General features: G+C 35.1%; 1 protein-coding gene across 4 annotated transcripts in view; it reads left to right on the forward strand.

The window, feature by feature from the left end:
- The window catches only part of LOC116774860 (complexin), a 125,358-nt gene that overhangs the window by 92,785 nt on the left and 12,683 nt on the right, over positions 1 to 19,890 (forward strand). For 3 of the 4 annotated variants that reach the window (XM_061524086.1, XM_061524087.1, XM_061524088.1), the window contains one exon: positions 19,015 to 19,178. In XM_061524086.1, coding sequence (XP_061380070.1) covers positions 19,015 to 19,178 — 164 coding nt within the window. Of the gene's footprint in view, positions 1 to 10,862; positions 11,092 to 19,014; positions 19,179 to 19,890 lie in introns of those variants that run through there. The other variant, XM_032667639.2, reaches the window with a different exon arrangement.

Genomic DNA, 19,890 nt, shown 5'->3' on the forward strand with positions numbered 1-19,890 from the left:
GATTATTACAGAACAAACGTTGTTAGTGTCATTGCGAAAATATATTATAAATAGCTTAAGTAGCGAGCTATTAATGAAATAATAAAATCGTTGGATTTTTTATGTGGAAATATAAAAAAGGAATTATTATAATGTGAGTGTTGAGACGTGAGTGTTCAGTCGGTGGTGATGTAAGGAGGTACCGCTTTGGATGGCGGGACTCGCTAGGTACGGCTCTTATCGTAAATTTTTCCTACAACCAAAGAAACGTTTTACAGTCAATTTGATCCGCTTTAAAGTCGGGAGTCGGGAGTCGGCAGTCGGGAGTCGGGCACTCAACATAAAAACGAATGAACTATTGGTGAAATTGCCGTCATCTGTAATAACGCCGAGGATCGAGGGTCGGGGGGTCGGGGGTCGGGGGGTGTTTTAAATCGACGGGTAACCTACTTCTAACCATTATAGTCTCCTTATTGTTCTAAAGAACGTTCAATACCTACCGATAAAGAATTCCGAGCTCTTAATATGCGGTGCGACAAATATTGGAGCCGGGACGCGGCGATGCGAGGAATGTCTCCCCGAGTCTGATAGGGACGTGACGGGATTCGATAACTCTTTACTCTCATTCAATAATGACAATGGAATTTGAGGAACCGCTTTATGATGATCACGAGCCGGCGACGGGGACATTAAACAACACGGATAGACACTCCCTCCGAGAAGATTTAGCATTAACTGATCATGTGACGAGATGTCACAGAAAACCTCTCTCATTAATTCATTATAATATTGGTTCAGTAATATTAAACTAGTTTTTCTTTCACGTTCTCAGACTTTAGGACAGAATAAAAAAAATGGTAAAAAGGTATTGTACATATGACACTTAAAGGTTTCACACAAGTGTACATCACTTAATAATTCAATATATATATAAACATATAACACGAACTGGCAGCTGATGTCTGTTCGGATGTACAGTTCGCCCGCAGATCTCTTTGTACCAACTTCCGGAAACATCTTCCCGACAACTCATGTTGTGTCTGTTATAACAATATTATTAGAGCATGTTCAGTTTAAACGAACCAGTTACACATTTTAGTTATTGTTAAAATCTTAATTATTTAATTATCAATATTATAAAGAGTTGTGTCGATGTATATCGATTATTATTCAATTATTCATCGATAAAAAATGTCCTCACTAAACGCGTCGCTGCCACGTCGTCAGATGAAGTTACGAGGCATAATTGAAGACATAACACATTAATAAATTTAATTTCCTGATATCATAATAGCACATTTGTATTCACTACAATAATACATACAAACAATAATTTAACATATTATACGTACTAAGTCCCTTAGATTTTTATAATATCAAGTTTTGTTCTACATCCGAGTAAAAATATATGTGAAGACTTTAGAAAAATCTCCATCATGTTATCAGGCAGACTCGTTGGTGTTTTATCTGAACAGCACTCAAAATTTAATTAACAAATCGTTCATTAAGTAAAACCCTCGACAATGGAAAGATATTCCACAATTCCAATATATATAAAGTATCCCTGGTATAAGGTCTATTACGAAATAAGTAAAAACTATCATAGTTGCCGAGTTATCATGAAACTATTCGTTAAGCGTGAAGTTTCCTTTGAGCCTTGATGACGTCATATTCGTGTACATTGTAATGTGAATCTCATAAACACATTCCGTCCTCGAGATGATCTTTATTGTATTGTATTGTAAGAGTTTAATTTTGTTTGTTTAAGTTGAATAAAAACCAAAATAAGGGAGTTATGTTAATACGTCTCTCTTAACAGAAGTACTGTAATGAAGTTGTTATTAAGGATTTTAACTTTTATCACTGTAAGATATTTAATTAGTTATTGCCTGTATCAGCGAGCCACAAACAGATCTGTCCCTCGGGAACAAACATTTCAGACATCAAAAGTAACCGCTCCAATCAGCCTCGGCGACGGTGCCCATCACAGTAATGAAGACGTTTTACTGCATCCCTCCAGTATTACACAGTACACAGTATTTTATATACTTTATAAATAAGAAGTGATATTTCAAAGCAAAGCAATCTTCTAAGGACATTAATGTGCCGGCCGCGTGTCACAGCTCCGACACATTGTTCGCGGCCGCTGAGCCGTGCTATCGTGTAACAGCAGACAACCAGCCACACCCCTTTCATTACACACTAACATTGAACACTCGTTTGTCGCGGCTTCGGGGATATTGCTTTAGAATTTATTAAAGAGGACGAGACATGGCTGGGGGCTTACGGGGATGCTAAACATTTACGGGCAATTAACTAAAATAAAATTATTAAAATAATAACCTAATAGAAAAGCAATAATATAATAAATGTATATAAAGATATTTTATTGCTTGAAGTTAAACTGAACCGTCCACTATAAAAACGACCGCCTCGTGTGTGCGTGTGTGTGTGTGTGTGTGTGTGTGTGTTTGCGTGTGCTGTATTCACATAATTATCTCCTATATATAAAATTCTATTATAAATCTCACAAGGATCTCTCTCTCAATTTCCGGAGGCTGCGACTGACGTTTCGTCTTCCTTTGTTCCATTTCGTTTTATGCACGGAATTGGGTGCCGTGAGCCATCCCATCCCATCTCATCCCGTCCCATCCCATTTCATCCCATACCATGACATCGTACTCATCATCAAATCTAGTTTTCATCGGATTGTTGATGTTTCATCTCATCTCATCATTTATAATTTGATGATGTAAAACATACAACTATAATTCATCATCTCAACTATTACAATTATTTCTTATATAAATTCTCAATTGTGTTCTTGATAACATTCAAGAATTAATCTAAAAATTTATAAAATAAAAGAAACTCATATATTAAAGGTTTTCATGAAGAAATATAAAATATTATACAAATTTGTATCAAAAGTCGAATTTTCATTCTAGCGATTGAATCAAATGAATTAACAAGAATTATGAGGAACTGATCTGGGTGCGATGTAAGTTGTTTAAAGTGATGTGAATGAGACGGCGAGCTGTTCACAAAAGGTGGACCGAATCTTGTTATCAGGCTTTGACGATGAATACAGCCTTAAGGCTCGCTCCGGATAACGTCGTTAGAGACGAACTCGCTCTGGTACTGTAACTCCCACAGACACCCATCCAAACAACATTGTAACATATTTCAGGAACAGACCTCTTACATTCATAACGTTATTAAATAATTACTTTATTATGTTGTAAATATCTGAAAGGCTTCGCCGCGGGCTGCCATCTACTAACATTGAAGTGAGAACAGCCGACAGCTGAAGTCACATTTGTTAGAATAGAAATATACCAGTCTCTTAGAGAGATAATTCGCGGCATTTTTTATGTGATATCTAAGATCTTCGCGTGTACTCATATTTATGGCACTAAGTTTTTCGGATGCCACGCATTTTTGATTATTTTGTATCTACATAATCCCGACGTATCGATTCCTTTACACCTCCCGTGATCACGAGCAGACTAGATGTAAAGTATTTTTTATATAAAATACTAAAAAGAGGCATATTTATTATTTTTATACTATAGTAATATTACTTTTAAATTAAAACTACTTACAAAAAAATCTAACTTACACATTATGATGATAATTATATAATTACATTTTTAAATATAATGTTCCGTTTGTTTCATTCAATTGTTCAATGTGTGTTCGACAAATCTTCCCAATGTTTTTTTGTCGTAATATCCCTATACTTTTAGCTCGAATGAATTTTTTAAATAACCTTATAAAATGCCAAAGGAATGCTCCGTACGTTTCTGTAGCCGATGTATCTCAGAGAGTATTTTTATAATAAATCGTCACTTGTTGCGGATTTGCTCGCCGTCACGAACCGATCCACCCTTTCACAGCATTACGACTCCTAGGAAATTGAAAGAACAAGTCAAGAGAAGAAGCGACTGTTACACTCGTAGTCACATTAAACACTTCACTCACGTGAACATTACACAGCCCTTAGTTTCTTTAGTAATCCACGCTCCGGCGTTCATTACTAACAATAAGGATCATAATTTAATCAGGCTAAATATTTCGGTAATAGATTTATAAAAAAATGCTATTATATAATAATTTAAAGGCGAATTAACATTATTCATGGATTGCTTTATATATATATATATATATATATATATATATATATATATATCTTCATTTAGTATTTTCTACTTTAATTACAGTTTTTAATATATTTAAAACAAAAGTTAAAAATACTGTAAATTTTCAAAAATATTAAAATGTACCCGCCAGATCTTATAACTTGTAACACAAGTATAAAAGCAGATTGTGAGCAATAAGTCAGAATTGTCCTAATAGTGTGCTAACGTCTTAAGAATGAGGGAGAGGAAGGAAAAAAGAAAATGGCCGACCGGTGCGTGACGTCATCAAGATAAAGACCTCCGAGATAAAAATGTTATACTTTTGAATTTATTTTAAAATGAACGGACCTGGCGAGAGACGAAAGACGAATAGAGAGAGACGAAACAGTACTGATATACATAAAAATATTGGAATATTATAAACTGGAATGAACGTTATATATAACAAGCTGAAGGGGAACATGTTAGTGTTGTATCATATGAGAAGGTCTACGGAGGAGGTGGAGGAAGGCTCCTCAGCGGAGGGTCGGTTCGCAATAACAGAAAGTATTCTTAAATAGCCTCAAGGATTGTAATTCCCGGGGATTTCATCTTTAAAATTCCTTTAAAAAGTTGCTGAAGTTTTAACAAGCGCCGTTCAAGTGATGGTATCCGATAATTCCGAAATGCCTTCGTTTGCAGTCGCACTGTGAGGGAACTTTACATTTTAAGAAACGAACCGAAATATTTTTGAAGCTCTTTAATTATGATTTTAACGATACGTACTGACAATCTGAACGGTGCCTCCAGTCACCTACATACAGATATACATATATATTTATATATGTTGTTGTACAGATTCTTACTTTTAGTTTGACTCCGTGCGTGTATGTATGTATGTATACTTACGCTTAGTTTCTCTTGACCTGTGCCTGAACTACTTTCTCTGTCGAGGTGACTAAGCCGTTCATTATACATAACACAACAGCCTCACCATCATTAATATACTAAGAAATAAAAAGATGTAGAGTGTTCGTAGCACCCTAGCTTCGTAGCCCCGTGGCACTGACCGTCGTAGCACATAGCTCGTGATACTCGTACAATAAAATATTAAATGAGTAAAGTTTAAATCAGTCGAGCACTCTTATCCGTAGAATGGTCCAAATGGCCTGTCCATTGAATATCATCCATATTTATTGGATCTAACAAAATGGCCGAATTGCTCCGAAATGCCGAAGGTGTCGGTACTTCCGTCTAAGATGGCGGCCGACAATTTCCGGAACTTGACCGCCTTTATTAATTCCCCTCAGGCTTTATGTTCTTTGAGGCTTTAAATTTTGTACGGGGACAGATTTCTGCCAGCGTCTCGTAAATATATATATTTTTATCTTTTATTAAATGAAATTCGTTCGTGATCTTATATACTTTGTAAATTAATTTAAACTGTCGTACATAATTAACGTGAGGAACACTTCAAACAATATTTATATTCATAACAAATGATCGTTCACTAAATATATATGTAAATGAACATTGTATATGTTAAGTAAATAAACAGAATTCACTCATCTCTTTGTGAATTATTGAAAAGTTTGATAAATTCTGTGTGATAGAGTCCATAGAAAGAGTGTCGTGAGACGATATTAATAGAGATACCGTAATTATTATTGTATGCGTTAGATGAACTTAGTCCAAGCATTCAATAAACAGAAAAATACAAAACGAGAACAACATAGTTTAATATTCAAATATTAGATCAGCAAAATACTTAGTGCATCGACGAATATTACACTGAAATATAATAAATAAAGAAATAATATTACACATTGTAAAATATGTACACACAGACAGACAGACAGACAGACAGACAGGCGACGTGTGGAACATGGATACATGATGAGACCACGGGTGTTACCTTAAGAGGGACATGCTTTAGATGAGGTACAATGATATTACATAGGAGGCTATCAAATATAATACATAAGGGCTTGTTACATGACAAAAGAAGACATAAGTGTACACATATACGTGTGTATGTGTATGCATGGACGTGTGAGGTAATCATATCGTCGGCCACATATGAAGGGTTGTTGATTGATCTGACCCCATGCGTCTTAATGACGATACACTCATAAATCAGCCTCCGCCCTCCTCGTAGTGTGCTGGAGGAATTGATTTGGGAAATTATGTACAAACATACATACATCGTAGTTAGCAACGCTTTAAGTTCTGCTTTGAAGCTTCTTATCAGAAACACTGTGCAAAGAAAATGACAGGGACAAATAAATAAATATTAACAGTTAAAGACGACAAGGACATAAATGTTGAAGTCAAGCGGAAAAAATTGTGTACCATTTCTTTATATATAATAAGCAAATATATTAGTATGATGCGCGTGTGTCATTATATTGTTTAACGATGAAAACGCATGACACGCAACTTTCCTCTTAATGACCAGGCCTCGTCTCACGGCTCGTTACGCGCGGACTCATCACGACTTGGGACACGACCCTCAACAGTGATTACATCTTAAAACAATCCCCGGATAACTTTCACTCACATTTATAGTTATTGAATATATATTATTACACAAAACTATCATTAGTAAAAGTCACTTTGTGTTTTTTTTTGTATATTTAGTTTGTAGAGACTAAATATCAATTTATTTGTCAGCTTTAGAACCTGTCCTAGAGATTTTGTTAATATATAAATATATTTCTTCCTTCAGAATATATATAAGAATCTGTAATTTTAATTTCTAACATTGCTCTCACATTAATAAACAAACAATTCCCACATATCGACTGATTTAAATAAAAGAGGTTTACATTTTTGAATAATGTATCAGGATCCTGATGAGAGTGAGGAGTCGGGAGGAGAATATTCAGAGAAATTTATCTTTTGACTTGAAGAATGGGAAAGGTCTGATTAAGTTTGTGTTTCTTATGTTTGTAACAAGGCTTCAATAAAACATTACATTCTAAAGCTCCATCGGCCCGTCGTTGATTTATCGTGAGTCATGAGTCAGGCTGTGTCGGCGCGGCCAGGCCGTGCTGATGCTGCATTCATTATACTCATGTTCTGCTGCTCCCTTTATTCATGACCCTGTTCTCTATTGACCAACCTGGATTCTGTTAGATTTAACACACAAATTTCAATTTAAAATCACTTCGAAGTGTTTGCGAACCCCGAAACTTACAGTCACTATAAAATTGTATATATTAATCGACTTTTCTTATAGCACTATCCGTTCTTTTATAACTTGCAATAAATTTCTTTATATTTAAGAAAAGTATTATGAAACATAATATTTTTTAAATTTATTTATTCTCTTCAAACCCGAAAATTCTCAACTAGAACGCTAACGGAAACAAAAAAGTTCCATAAATTCCGTTGGAACCTATCGAGAGCGGTATTCGGAACTATAACGAGTGATTTATATCCGCGTCGGATAACGGTCGGATATCGGATGAGTCCGTCCGACAGACAACAGAAAAATGATTCAACTGTTGCATTATTCAGATATTTTATCAACGCGTCCTTCGTAAATTAATAGTCTTAGTGGAACTCATTCCATTAAAACTGATCTCAAGGAAATATTTTATAGTAAATAAAGAAGTTGACGACTTTACGGGAAAAAATAAGAAGGTATTAAATAAATAATAAGAAAATAATGAGATGCGATGCACATTTCAATTCCAGATTACATTACGTCAGGCGCCTCATATTGAATTTGAGCGTACAATTAAGAGAGAGAGATCTCAGGCCATTTAGTAAATAAACCAGAGAAGGCTCTCAGCGCTGTCAATGAATTAACTGGAAAAGTTGAAGTGGGGCTGGTCCCAGTCAGGAGACGGGGCGGGCGGGATACTTAGCGGTTATATATATGAAAGGCTGATGGGTTGTATACACATATAATACAATGAACGACTATAAAATAATCAGATATAATTATATAAAATAATAGTATAATGATTAGTGTTGTTTAGCAAATTGTGTTCATCCTAAAAACATTGGATGGGGAAATTGTTTGAGCTTTGGATTAACACAACATCAGAGATGTCTTTTTAAGTTATTCTTCCTTACATGATGTATGTCACGTATGTGTGAATATGTGTCGCTCGTAACTCCGTCCTGTAAGTGACCGAGCTCTCGACGAGCCAATAGTGCGATTGACTTTAGGATTGAATCTCTCGATGTGAGACGGCGCCGGCTCTTTAATATTTACTATTGTGCATCAAACGTAAATTAAAGGACTTCGGATCTTATTACATGAAAATATTAAAGAAATATATATATATATATATATATATATATATATATATATATATATATATATGTGTATATACGTTAGTGTGATATCTGTTGAATTCTATATATTATGATGATATCATTAACATCTGTCGTTTCCTTACAGTACTTATAACATTTCATAATTCTAACATCACACAAATAACAAAACACACACCTCTTAAGGCACTGCTTTAAAATGGCAGTCGATGTGATTATACCGACGACAACGTCACCGTTTAATAGGTATTTACATATATACAATATGAAGTGTGTACATCACCTGCGGGAGAGAGTTAACCCGAAAAAAGGAAGGTAATTCATTCTAATTAGAATCACAAATATCCATTAACATTTATCATGGACTGGACGTGCGGGGGCCGTGGGGGGAGGAGAGAGAGGGGGCTGGGAAGGCTGAGAAAACGTATTTACTGAAACCACTTGTATCGTAACCTTACACCTAAATAATTATAGGGTTGTCGACGGATATACTTAGAGAAAGAATCGTTCCACAGATATATATATATTGAATAAAATAATTACATAAGCTTGATACATCTAAATTATTTCAATGTGTGAAACTTCCGAGTGTGATGTTTATTGTAATTTATTACAATGAAAAATCAAAGTCAACCAATACATATAGAGTGTGGAACAAATGAACGAACACACATTTCTATATGAAATCGCCGCGGACCGTACAGCCCTGGCGCTGCTCGTATCAAAGGCCCCTAACTAAGTACATCGAATGAATTGTAAATGAAATAAGTGGGGAGTGCCTCCTGGCTTTATGGCACTGGACATAAACGGACTTACGACGCCGACTCTACCACACGTATTGTCAGGAATCTATTACATGATGTATTATTATAATTATTGAGAAAGGATTCCACGCGTTCTGGAAAACAAATATTAAATAAATTTAACACACATGTATTATTAGAATGATTGCTTGAGTGCCAAGGTCGGGATCACGCCAGGAGGAACACATTAGATACAATACAATTATATTCTTTAAGTTTTATTTCTTATACGTTTGACTACATTTGATCCAAAAATCCTGATACTTATTTATGTTTTAAAGTTTTAGGAAGCAAACATTTTTATAACCTGTTCGTGTTTTGTGACGTCCGTTTTCTTGTATAAAGTGTTTATATTATTGTTATACCGAATAAAGCTGACGAAGTCAGTGTCAGCTAATATGATCAGTATAATGCATCAGCAAGCGCCTCTACGAGATGTTCTACATAAACGTAGCGCTGTTACGAAAATCACGTAGACTGATGTAGCACTGCTACGACGAAGCAGCAATACATTTAATCATTGTATTGATTTACAATATTTATCATGACGAGAGGATATATATATATACATATGTATACACATATATATGGATATGACGGCTTAATCGTAATTTCGTATTTTCCAACTTATTAATTCATTGTTAGATGTATCGTTTCGTACGTGTCGTGTCGTGAGCGTCGCGCGTGTCGTCCGCTTCCTCCTTATTAATTCAGGCTCGCGCTCATTTCAATATTACATTGAAATTCTCTCAGTTCATCACACAACAAACGACCTCATATTAATATATATTACAAATATCTTAGTACAATTATATATCTTTTAATTTATTCGTCTGTGTGTTTTTATCTCTATTCGAGGCGTTTACTGTTATATACATATCTTTATACTTTTTTAAGTATTGGTGATTATATGATATGTTATTTTATTCAGTCACAGCCTATCCGAACCTTCATAAATAAAGTTTAAAAATCATTTAGATTTCTCTCAGATTTTAACTGAAACAATAAGAATCAATTGTTTAAGTAATGTCATGTTCTGTCTACGAGTTGAGTCCAGTCAGTTGTAATATCAAACTTATTTCATTGTATTAAAGTATATAATGGCCCGTCATTATTTACGTTCCGGTTGTTTCTCTGTCAAATGCAATGTGTTATAATAAATTACTTAATGCATCGAACTATAAAAGATTTAACACATACACACACAGGCTCGAGCCAAGACCACGCCCCCTCTGTTCTTACATCATATACGCGCATCGTGAATGTGTGTGCGTTAAGGGGAAGTGAAATATACTGCCAATTTTTTTAAGTTTATTTATTGGAATCTTTACATTGGCAATTCAATGATTTTAGAGCTCCCTTGTCCTAATATAATAACCTATTCTTATTTTCACGGTATGTTGGTTCGATTCCCGGGAGACGTCTTAAACACGGCGACATCGACAATTACAATAATTATAGACATAAATTGACGGGAACCAACTTTTCCTTCCCCATTACAGATTGACAATAGCGCCTCCATTTCCCTTTGCACTTAACCGCGCCTGTGAGCGCCTGATGCGCCTGTGTGCGTCCGTGTGGGGCGTGTAGGTTCATGCGCGGCTGTGTGCGTACGGCCTCCCATATATAGCGCGTCTCCGTCGGCGGAGCAGCATTGGTCTTCCGTCGGCCGCGGCGGAGGGTCGTCCCGCGTCCACGATGTGACTCTACTCGTCGACTCTCGCTTTCTTCTGCTCTTCTAGTACTAGTCTATACGTATCATGTATTATTTGTAATATATTGGTGCTCAATTTAAATTAAAACATATTTACCATATTTTTATATTTCCGCTCTGTTATGGGGATTTGTTAGATTAGGGTTGTAGTCAATTGAAAGTGAGGACACCATGAACTTTATAGGTGAGTGTTTTGAACATTTTTTTCGTTTCTTTTTTTTATTTAATTTCCTATTGATCCTTCGAACCGAATTTAACGTCGTTAAGATTTAATATCATTATAATGTTCGAGACGAACCAAACGGCCAAATTCTAATTAAATTTCAAGGAAATCTAATGTCAGAGTTAATAAATTGTTCTTGATACATATTAGATTTTCCTGAACTGCTCATCCTGCATGGCTTCTGAAGTTTTTGAAAATAATAAAATATAATTTTTGTTACTGCGGCGCATTGCGTTGAATAAAATGAAAAGTAAAATATTTGGTAGCCGCAATGCGTCGAGTACAATCCGAGCCCTAGTAAACCCATTTACTCGAGGAATTCAAACATTCCCTGCCATTTCATCGGTATATTGAGTTATTGGCAGAGAACTCGACGCTTTCAGCCTTTTAATTCAATTTGTGAAAGAAACCTTCATAGACTCCGCTGATGTTTCAACCCTCTCTCAGCCCACTTTTAGAAAAGCGAATTAAAATTTAAAAATTCAGTTTAGCTCCATAAAGAAAAAAATATATAAGAATCCTAAAGTAAATCCAGTTAGTAAATCGTTTTTGGTGCAGAGCCTGAATGAACATACGACTTAAATCAGTATTAAATAGAGCTCGCAGTTAACTTAACGTGAAATGTCACTTAGCCAAGAACGACCTCAAATAAACTGGCGAGTTGAACCTAGTTGGCGACATGCCAACAACCTACATTATCAGATAGAGGATATTAACCTTTATTATAAACTGATAAGAACTATATCCGCATAATATATTTTGTCTAAAAATTGCATGCGGCACGCAACTGAATTCGTTTAAGATTTTTTCTGCGCAGCGCTAAAGGCAATCTAGAATTTGGATTTTTCCTTCATTTAGTGATTATAATTAAAGTAACTCAGTTTTTATACATATATATTCAAATAATAAAAACGTAATATAATATATTTGTAAATATAAAGTTTAAAAAATAACCTAGACCACAGTCTATATTTAATGTCAGTATACTCTCTTTATTACACTCTGACATCTTATTTTAAAAGGAGCAGCCAACAATGGACGCCACTATTTACTGTTTCGATTCTTTTGTGATTTAAATTTAAAAACTTTAAAATGAGATCGCCTCAGGCTTATATATAATTTTAAAATATAACTTCTATTTCAAAGTTGAAAATAAAATAATAAAACGTGACAGTATTTTTTCCTTTTAAAATAATATAATCATGAATTTTCTTCACCTCAACGAGATACAAGATAACGTGACGTCACTTCAGTAAGCTCTAAAATTCTACAACTACATGTCGGAGTTAAGTTTACACGGGAGAGGATAATTTATATATTGGCAGCGATCCAAAAACAATCCAGAACTAACATAAGGTCCCCAGGCTACAGATGACCTGGATTAAGCCTGAAGTAATTTTTGTCTGTTGAACTAGCAAGGAACAAAATACTCTATCTATTCAATAGAAATCTAATTCTAGTTGGATCCTGCATCTGTTATTTCAATTGTGATACATTTTTTTCTTTTCTTATAATAAAAAAAGATATTTTTTTATAGTACCGCAAGATCTGAGCGCAAACTTTTAACGACTCGGAAGGGTCTATATAATCCCGTCTTTGTCATTCGCACAATGTCAGAGTGGGACGAAGGTAATGTTCTGACCAATCAAAGAACATCGCTATGCTTTTAGATGAACATTCAAAGGGATTAGGAAACTGGAAAATGTATGAAAAGAAACTGGCTCGAGGACGCTCAGAATGAACAACACGAGATGTACATTAATAAGACATACACACAGACCCGCACCCGGGACATAATTAAAATGGATTTATGAGCTCACATTAAACGTGTAAATAAATTGAATTCACATAAAATATAAACACAGCATTCATAAAACAGAGTTCTCTGAGATAATTACCTCCGTTTAATGACTCCGTACTCGTTACTCGAGATGCCTTCCATTTAATTATTGTCTATAAATTGATTGAAGTTGTGAATGCTAAGAGCTAGAACTTAGCTCCAGAACTGAGTACCTTCCAGTAGCTAACTCTGGATGTGGGTCGTCCGCTGTGGTTCATCGCACGTGGAGGTGATTGGTGCCAGCCACTACAGGGGTTTAGTGTTAGCTTACATCGGTATGGACTCTAACAACGGAGACGTTATGTAACACGCGAGCGATACATCCATTACAACATTATAGAGTTACTGCAGGAGTGACTCACTGACACAGTGACACTAACGGAACTTCTCATATTAGAAAGAAATTAAAAACGATTTTCTTTTCATAAAATTATTCTATCTGCGAGCCCTCGAATGTTCACAACGAGCTGTCGACATGACTTGTTATAGAATCGAGTCCATATTAAAAACAAAATTATATTTGGATCCAAAGGCATTTTAGTATAACATTAAAAGGGAAGAAATGTGTATTTTATTTTCCATGATGTGAGAAGCGTTGAAAATTCGTCGTAATGTATAAAGGCTCGCATGCCGATACCGACACAACAGTCGTAGAGCTTCCTCGCAGTATTACTGTAACATAAACATTATTATTATCATTTATGAGGTTTGTAAGAGTGTTTGGAAATATGAATCATATTTTGTTTTTATTACGTTGAAAGTCGTTTTTTATGGCTATAAAATAATATGTGACTTATACATTCAGTCTGAAAGCTTGCGAGAGGATTGAAGGGAAAGAAAATTGATGTGAATGATCGAATGGATTCAGAAATACATTTGTATATTAGATAAGTATCGGTTGAGATCCGCGAGGTGAGGCTGCGTGGTAATAACGAATTACAGATGCTCATAAAGCGCTCTACTTTACTCATTTATAATGTTAATGTGATTGGGCGCTGTCACGTTTCTAGTGTAGTTGTGAAACCAGTTTAAAATATATAAAATATGTGTAACCAGCTAAAAACTACAGGCAGAGACAGACAGGTTACATGGCTAGTATTTTAATACAAGTACGATGTACATATATTATTTACAGAGTGGAATAAATAGCGCGGTGAGTCTTCTCTAAACAAGAACTCCTATAAAATATAATAGGTATATAACATAAGGAGAAGATGGTGATAGACGAGTTTATAACATCAGTTCTTGTACAGAACACGTCGCATTAATATGAATTTACAAAAGTTGAACACCAACACAACATACTGTCTATAAATCTATGCCTTTATTTTCACCCTACATTTTCATCTATGGCTGAAGATAACTCGGAAAATTAATATACAACTAGCAGAAGCTGCCAAAAGACGAACATTAATATTTACTTGTTACACGCTACGAAGAATCAGTGAGCCTAATGAAAAAGAACTAAATAAAAAAAGCGATTCCACTCTTCAATTATAAATCGATTCCGGAGTTCAATTTAAAATTGATTCCTCTCGTCTCTGTTTCAATTAACACCAGCTGATGGAGAGCTGAAGGCTTCTGTTGGACTACGTTTTGCTTACTACCAGTTGACTCTATATGGAGAGTATGAACGTTTATAAATTGATACTTCGAACACGTTATAGGATATGTAATAAGAAGAATAGATCAGGCACTGAACTAATTCCTATGTGACTTTGAAGGAATTTTCGAATATATTTCAAACAAGATAGAATGAAATGGACTAAACTTTTTTAGATTTATTTAATTTATTTTAATTATTAATCCGTCAACACGTTGATAATCCTTCCAAAGACCACCCGTAGACCATCCCAGACCATTTGTAAACCATACGTAGATCCTCCGTAGGCCACACGTAGAGTATCGGTAACCAGTCAGCATGTCGGCCGCGGACCACAGTACGTGATCGCATCAGGTTCTATCGCCTTATCATACACGTCAATAGCAACATTAACACGTATATTTGATCATATATTTTTACACGATTTTATTGAAGTTAAATGAAATAAATTCACAGGACACGGAAAGTTTTGCAAAATTTATTGTTAATGCTTTTTATAGTTATAATGTCAGTATAAATCGTATAGAGTGTTTAAAGTTCTTAAATCTAGTGCAACCTCACGTCATATAACTCGTAACGCTTGCTACGTGATACTGCTACGTCGTAGCACGGGCTACAAAGTTATTGTTTCTATAATATTTGTATTTGACTATTTACAATTCTCGATAAAGGCTTCTCCTTCTATTTGTAAATTTCTGGAAAACAATGTTGTTCTATTCATAATAAATGATTTACAACTTATATTATATAATCTGATAATAATATTCTGATGGTTGGAATCAGTCTAATGTTTTTTATTTAAAATTATATTGATCTTTATTTCAATTATTTGAAACTCTAAATAATGTTAAAATAAGGGAGTTTTTATAATATAAAATGTAAGATTAAAATATATATTTAAAATAAACACAATGAACTTCACAACAATGGGCAGGTTTCGGTCTGCGAGGTCTCTGTGTCATGTTACAATGAATCAGGTTTCTTTTATATTCTTAATATAAAAACTATAGTTACTTTAAGATCGAAGTCACTTCTGTTCAGTCCGTTTTCCTTCTTTTCTTGTATCTTTAACTCGGTCTGTTCATGATCATAATGAAGACAATCATTGAAGATGTTCCAGTGAATACTTCTCCGTCTATAATGACTTTAATTAGTCGTAGTTAATTAAATGTCATTACTTTAATAATAAAGTATTATATTCTTCATCTTAATTGATGGAGAATTTTATAAAAAATAGACTGAAATATTCATGTTCACATATTTTAAACCTTACATTTGATTTGTGTAGTGTTCTGCAGAAGGGCTGTAATCAAAACACCGCGACCCTACGCGACCCCACTCACTAACAGGGGTTACTATTATTAGATCGATCGATATTGCAACACGCGAACGGCACCCAACCTGACAGACAACGGACGCTTAGCGTATGAAAAAATAATACTTTAGACGATACAAACTCAATAACATATCGTTTAATTTTAAAATAAACCCCTTCTTGTAGTATAAGTAAAAGAGGTATGACCTCATCGCCCTTAACCGAGTGTAGGGAAATCCCCTGCTGCGTGACGTTTCCTGACATCACAGGTCGCTCATTGTTTCATGAATTTATTTGTGATTTATTTATTTTTTTTACCCTTATTTTATCCTATATCAGTTTACTGAATCTGGACATTCTTCAATACCACCAACACGTCCCCGGGAACCGGAAGTCCAGATTGCCATGTCCGTTATATCCATCAGATATACAGGAAAATATCAAATACAAAATCTATCTGTAACACATCTTCGCAAACATTATGACGGTCGTTAAATGAAAACCCATATTCTTACAATAACAGAATTCCTTAATAAATTAACCGTCATTAATTTGTTTACAAAAACACGAGCTCTCATAAAATATGAAGTAAACAACGTCACAAACACCATCCAGTGACGTCACTCACCAGTAAACAACATCTCACCCCACACTTCATCACACGCTAAAAGAATTATATCGGACCACAAGAGAGCTCTCTACATGTTAATACAAGTTTATTCAACAAGAAACATCACCCATATTTCAGCAGATATTTTCAATCTAAATATTAGTTTCGTTACAAAAAACTCTTAACAGCAATTCGATTAAATATATAAATTTAGTTCTAAATTCACAAAAAAGAGAATGCGAGTGACTTCAACAGAATATTTACTTCCTTGGTTTACTTGTATGCTGTAACGCTGTCTCACACAAGACACTGTTCCTCAATCCGGGCATTGACTAAACTAGACAATTGAATCTGGGCAAAACTCAATAAAGCATTAATTGAGTTGGTCTCAAGTCTGCAGTTGGGAAGTAACTTTCACTAACTTATAATTGTTATAATTCAATTAAACGTCACATCACTAATTACGAGTGTTTTATTTTGTAATCAGGTTTTATAAGAACTTGATATTTCTATTTGATTTCGAACATTTACCAGGATGTTCATTAACACACGGACGTAATTGTAAAGTTACGGTAAAAATACTCCGTTCATAATACGCAGTACTCCACAAAACATTTCGTGCCGGAATAATATAAACGTGCTCATGAAACGGAAGAATAATAAATAATGTAAAGGACTTTAAATCGAAACGTTCTAAATGTTGCTTGTTAAAATATTGTTCTTTGGTTTGACAGGACCTTGACAGGATTGAGACCGAAAAGAGTATAAAATAAAATAATTTTATATATAAGAAGTTCCTTAACGTATGATATCCCACGTCAAGATGAAATATATAAGGAAAGAATCGAAATGAACGACTGAATATTGAATTTCAGATATTTATGAATATTATGACACGGCGTGATGAGTGAGTGTCTGTGGCGTGGAGTTCCTCGAGTTGATTCCAATCAGTCGGCCGGATGCCTCTGACATTCCCTCTCGAGCAGCCACCGAGAAAAATGTTTAATTAAGAAAATATACCGGAATAATATTTTTTATTGGGACTCCAGATATATACAAGGACTCTCGAAACTTTCTAAGCGGACTGTTCGCCGCCAGTGTATTAAAATAAAGTGTACATTCTGTGGGAGCGACTCAAGTCGTCTGGGATTTTAATTAAATAATACCCTGAATATTCATTTGATGATTTAAATAATAATGAATTTTTAGAAATTGCTGAATGAGCGGAATACCTTTAATCCCTTTGAAACGCGATGTCGGTAACATTGAACCAATATTTGGAATAAAACTTATAATGAATCAACCTTCCCCCGAATCATACCGAGCGATTCCCGCCGCACAATGCGATTCAATTATAATCCAAGAACATGTTTACATTTTCTTTGTTTCATATTAGATTATCTTTAATAGAGAACCGAATGGGCTATGTTTATAATCGGTTTTATACGTATCTACTCTTTATTGGCGACGTCGCTGGAGGCTGTTACCATTTTACCGTAAAAATATATTTTAAATATAATTATAAGTCGGAAGAAATGTATTTAGGTCGTGCTTAATAAAATTTATTACGAAAACCGGAGCGATTACCTCTCGTTTGAAACTAACTGGAAAATTAAATTAATGTGATGAATTTTTAATTTTAAAATGGATATAAAATATGTATTAGTTGAAGACGTATTCGTATTACGTGTTACTCGTAATACTTGGTAATTTTTATGATAAGAGACATGGTTATAGTAACGTACAACATCAATCGGTTCACACATAAACGACTTTGAAAATCATATTAAAATACATAGCAATCCCCGCCAGAGTTTGAAACCCGAGCGGCGGAAAACCTTTTAGAAGTCACCGTGTTGGAAAATAGGCCCAGGATTCTGGGGCGTCAGGGCGTCAGGGCGACGGGGTGCCGGGGTGCCGGGGTGCCGGGGCGTCCCCAGACAAATGCTTATATTGACGTGTAATGGATTTTTGAATGGCTCGCCACTCGACCGTGTAAACCTGTTAGGAGCGACGGCTGAATTAGGATCCTAACTGCACATGCGTTCTGTAATTCAAAAAGGTTTCGCAATTTCGGCTATTATCGTTCCAAAGGAAATGAGTTAAACGATCATCAAACATATTATTTCTGATGGCTTCGGGCAAATGGGGATGCTGTGTTTGCTGACGATGAAACTGAGAATTAGTTATCATATTAGCTTTACGTTAATGAAACTATGAGGAACTAATAAATTAAATGTACCCACAAAGAGAAGCCACAGTTTGAACTATTTTCTCTTTCATTCGTTCAACCTCTACTCTGATTTATTAAACCCCGTTATTTCCATCTTCGCTGTACACCGATATTTACTGCTTAATGTGATGAAGTGAATTTTTCATACGTAATTAGAACTATTAAAAGGTTTATTTGTAGATATAAGCTGAAATCAAATAGATTTCCTTTTATTTAAATCATATTTGAGCCCAAACAGGCGAATAGGAACAGTTTTCTAATGAACATTGTGATGTTGCTTCAGGGGCTGTAGGTGGTGACGGTGATGACAGCGATGACAAGGAAAAGGAAGAGGAAGCCGAACGTGAACGTCAGGAGGCCATCCGCGAGGCCGAGGAGAGACGCAAGGAGAAACATCGCAAGATGGAGGAAGAGAGAGAGAAGATGCGCCAAGAGATAAGGGACAAGGTAGGAGGACAAGAAATGCACATAGTTACATAACATAACACAACCTTATACGTCGGGCTATGACTGATCAGGTCTCTGAAAAAAAATTCCATATAGAGACGAAACTTCTTAGCATTCAATAGATTCACCGTGCGGGTGCCGGGTCCATCGCTTATAGGGGGAAGAGGAATTATATTTATTTTATTTTATTTCCTGTATGTCCCTTTTGCAGTCTTTATAATTATTATTATTTGAAAAAAATTAGTTACAGAAACATATAAATTTAGACGTTTTAAGTAATTATTGGATAGCGCTTCTTTTTGGACGAAATTTAATTTATTTTTGGATCAAAACTGCAGAACACTCACTATAGTAAATGTGGGCCATTATTAAAATGTAGTTTTTGTTGCAAAGTAAGATAATACTGAGAGCTCGTTGATGTGAAACGTACACATCAAGAGTATGCTAAATGTAAGAGAATTGAAGTCAGCGTCGAGAGTGCTCCAGTCGAGGTTAGACTGACAATTGAAGATGTTGGCTCGAGTCCAGAACTGAAAAACTTTTGATCTCTTGTTCGGAACCCAACCTGTTTAATGGAAATGAAAATTAACTTTAATAGGTAAATAGACAAACTAGCCGATAAACAGATAAAACGTGCAGAAAAAATTGGTTGCCAAAAATCTACCATTATCGCTTTTCAAAGGCAATTCGTGTGCGAACAATTAATTCGGAA

Source organism: Danaus plexippus, chromosome 23, assembly GCF_018135715.1.
Source record: "Danaus plexippus chromosome 23, MEX_DaPlex, whole genome shotgun sequence".
NCBI classification, from domain to species: domain Eukaryota; kingdom Metazoa; phylum Arthropoda; class Insecta; order Lepidoptera; family Nymphalidae; genus Danaus; species Danaus plexippus.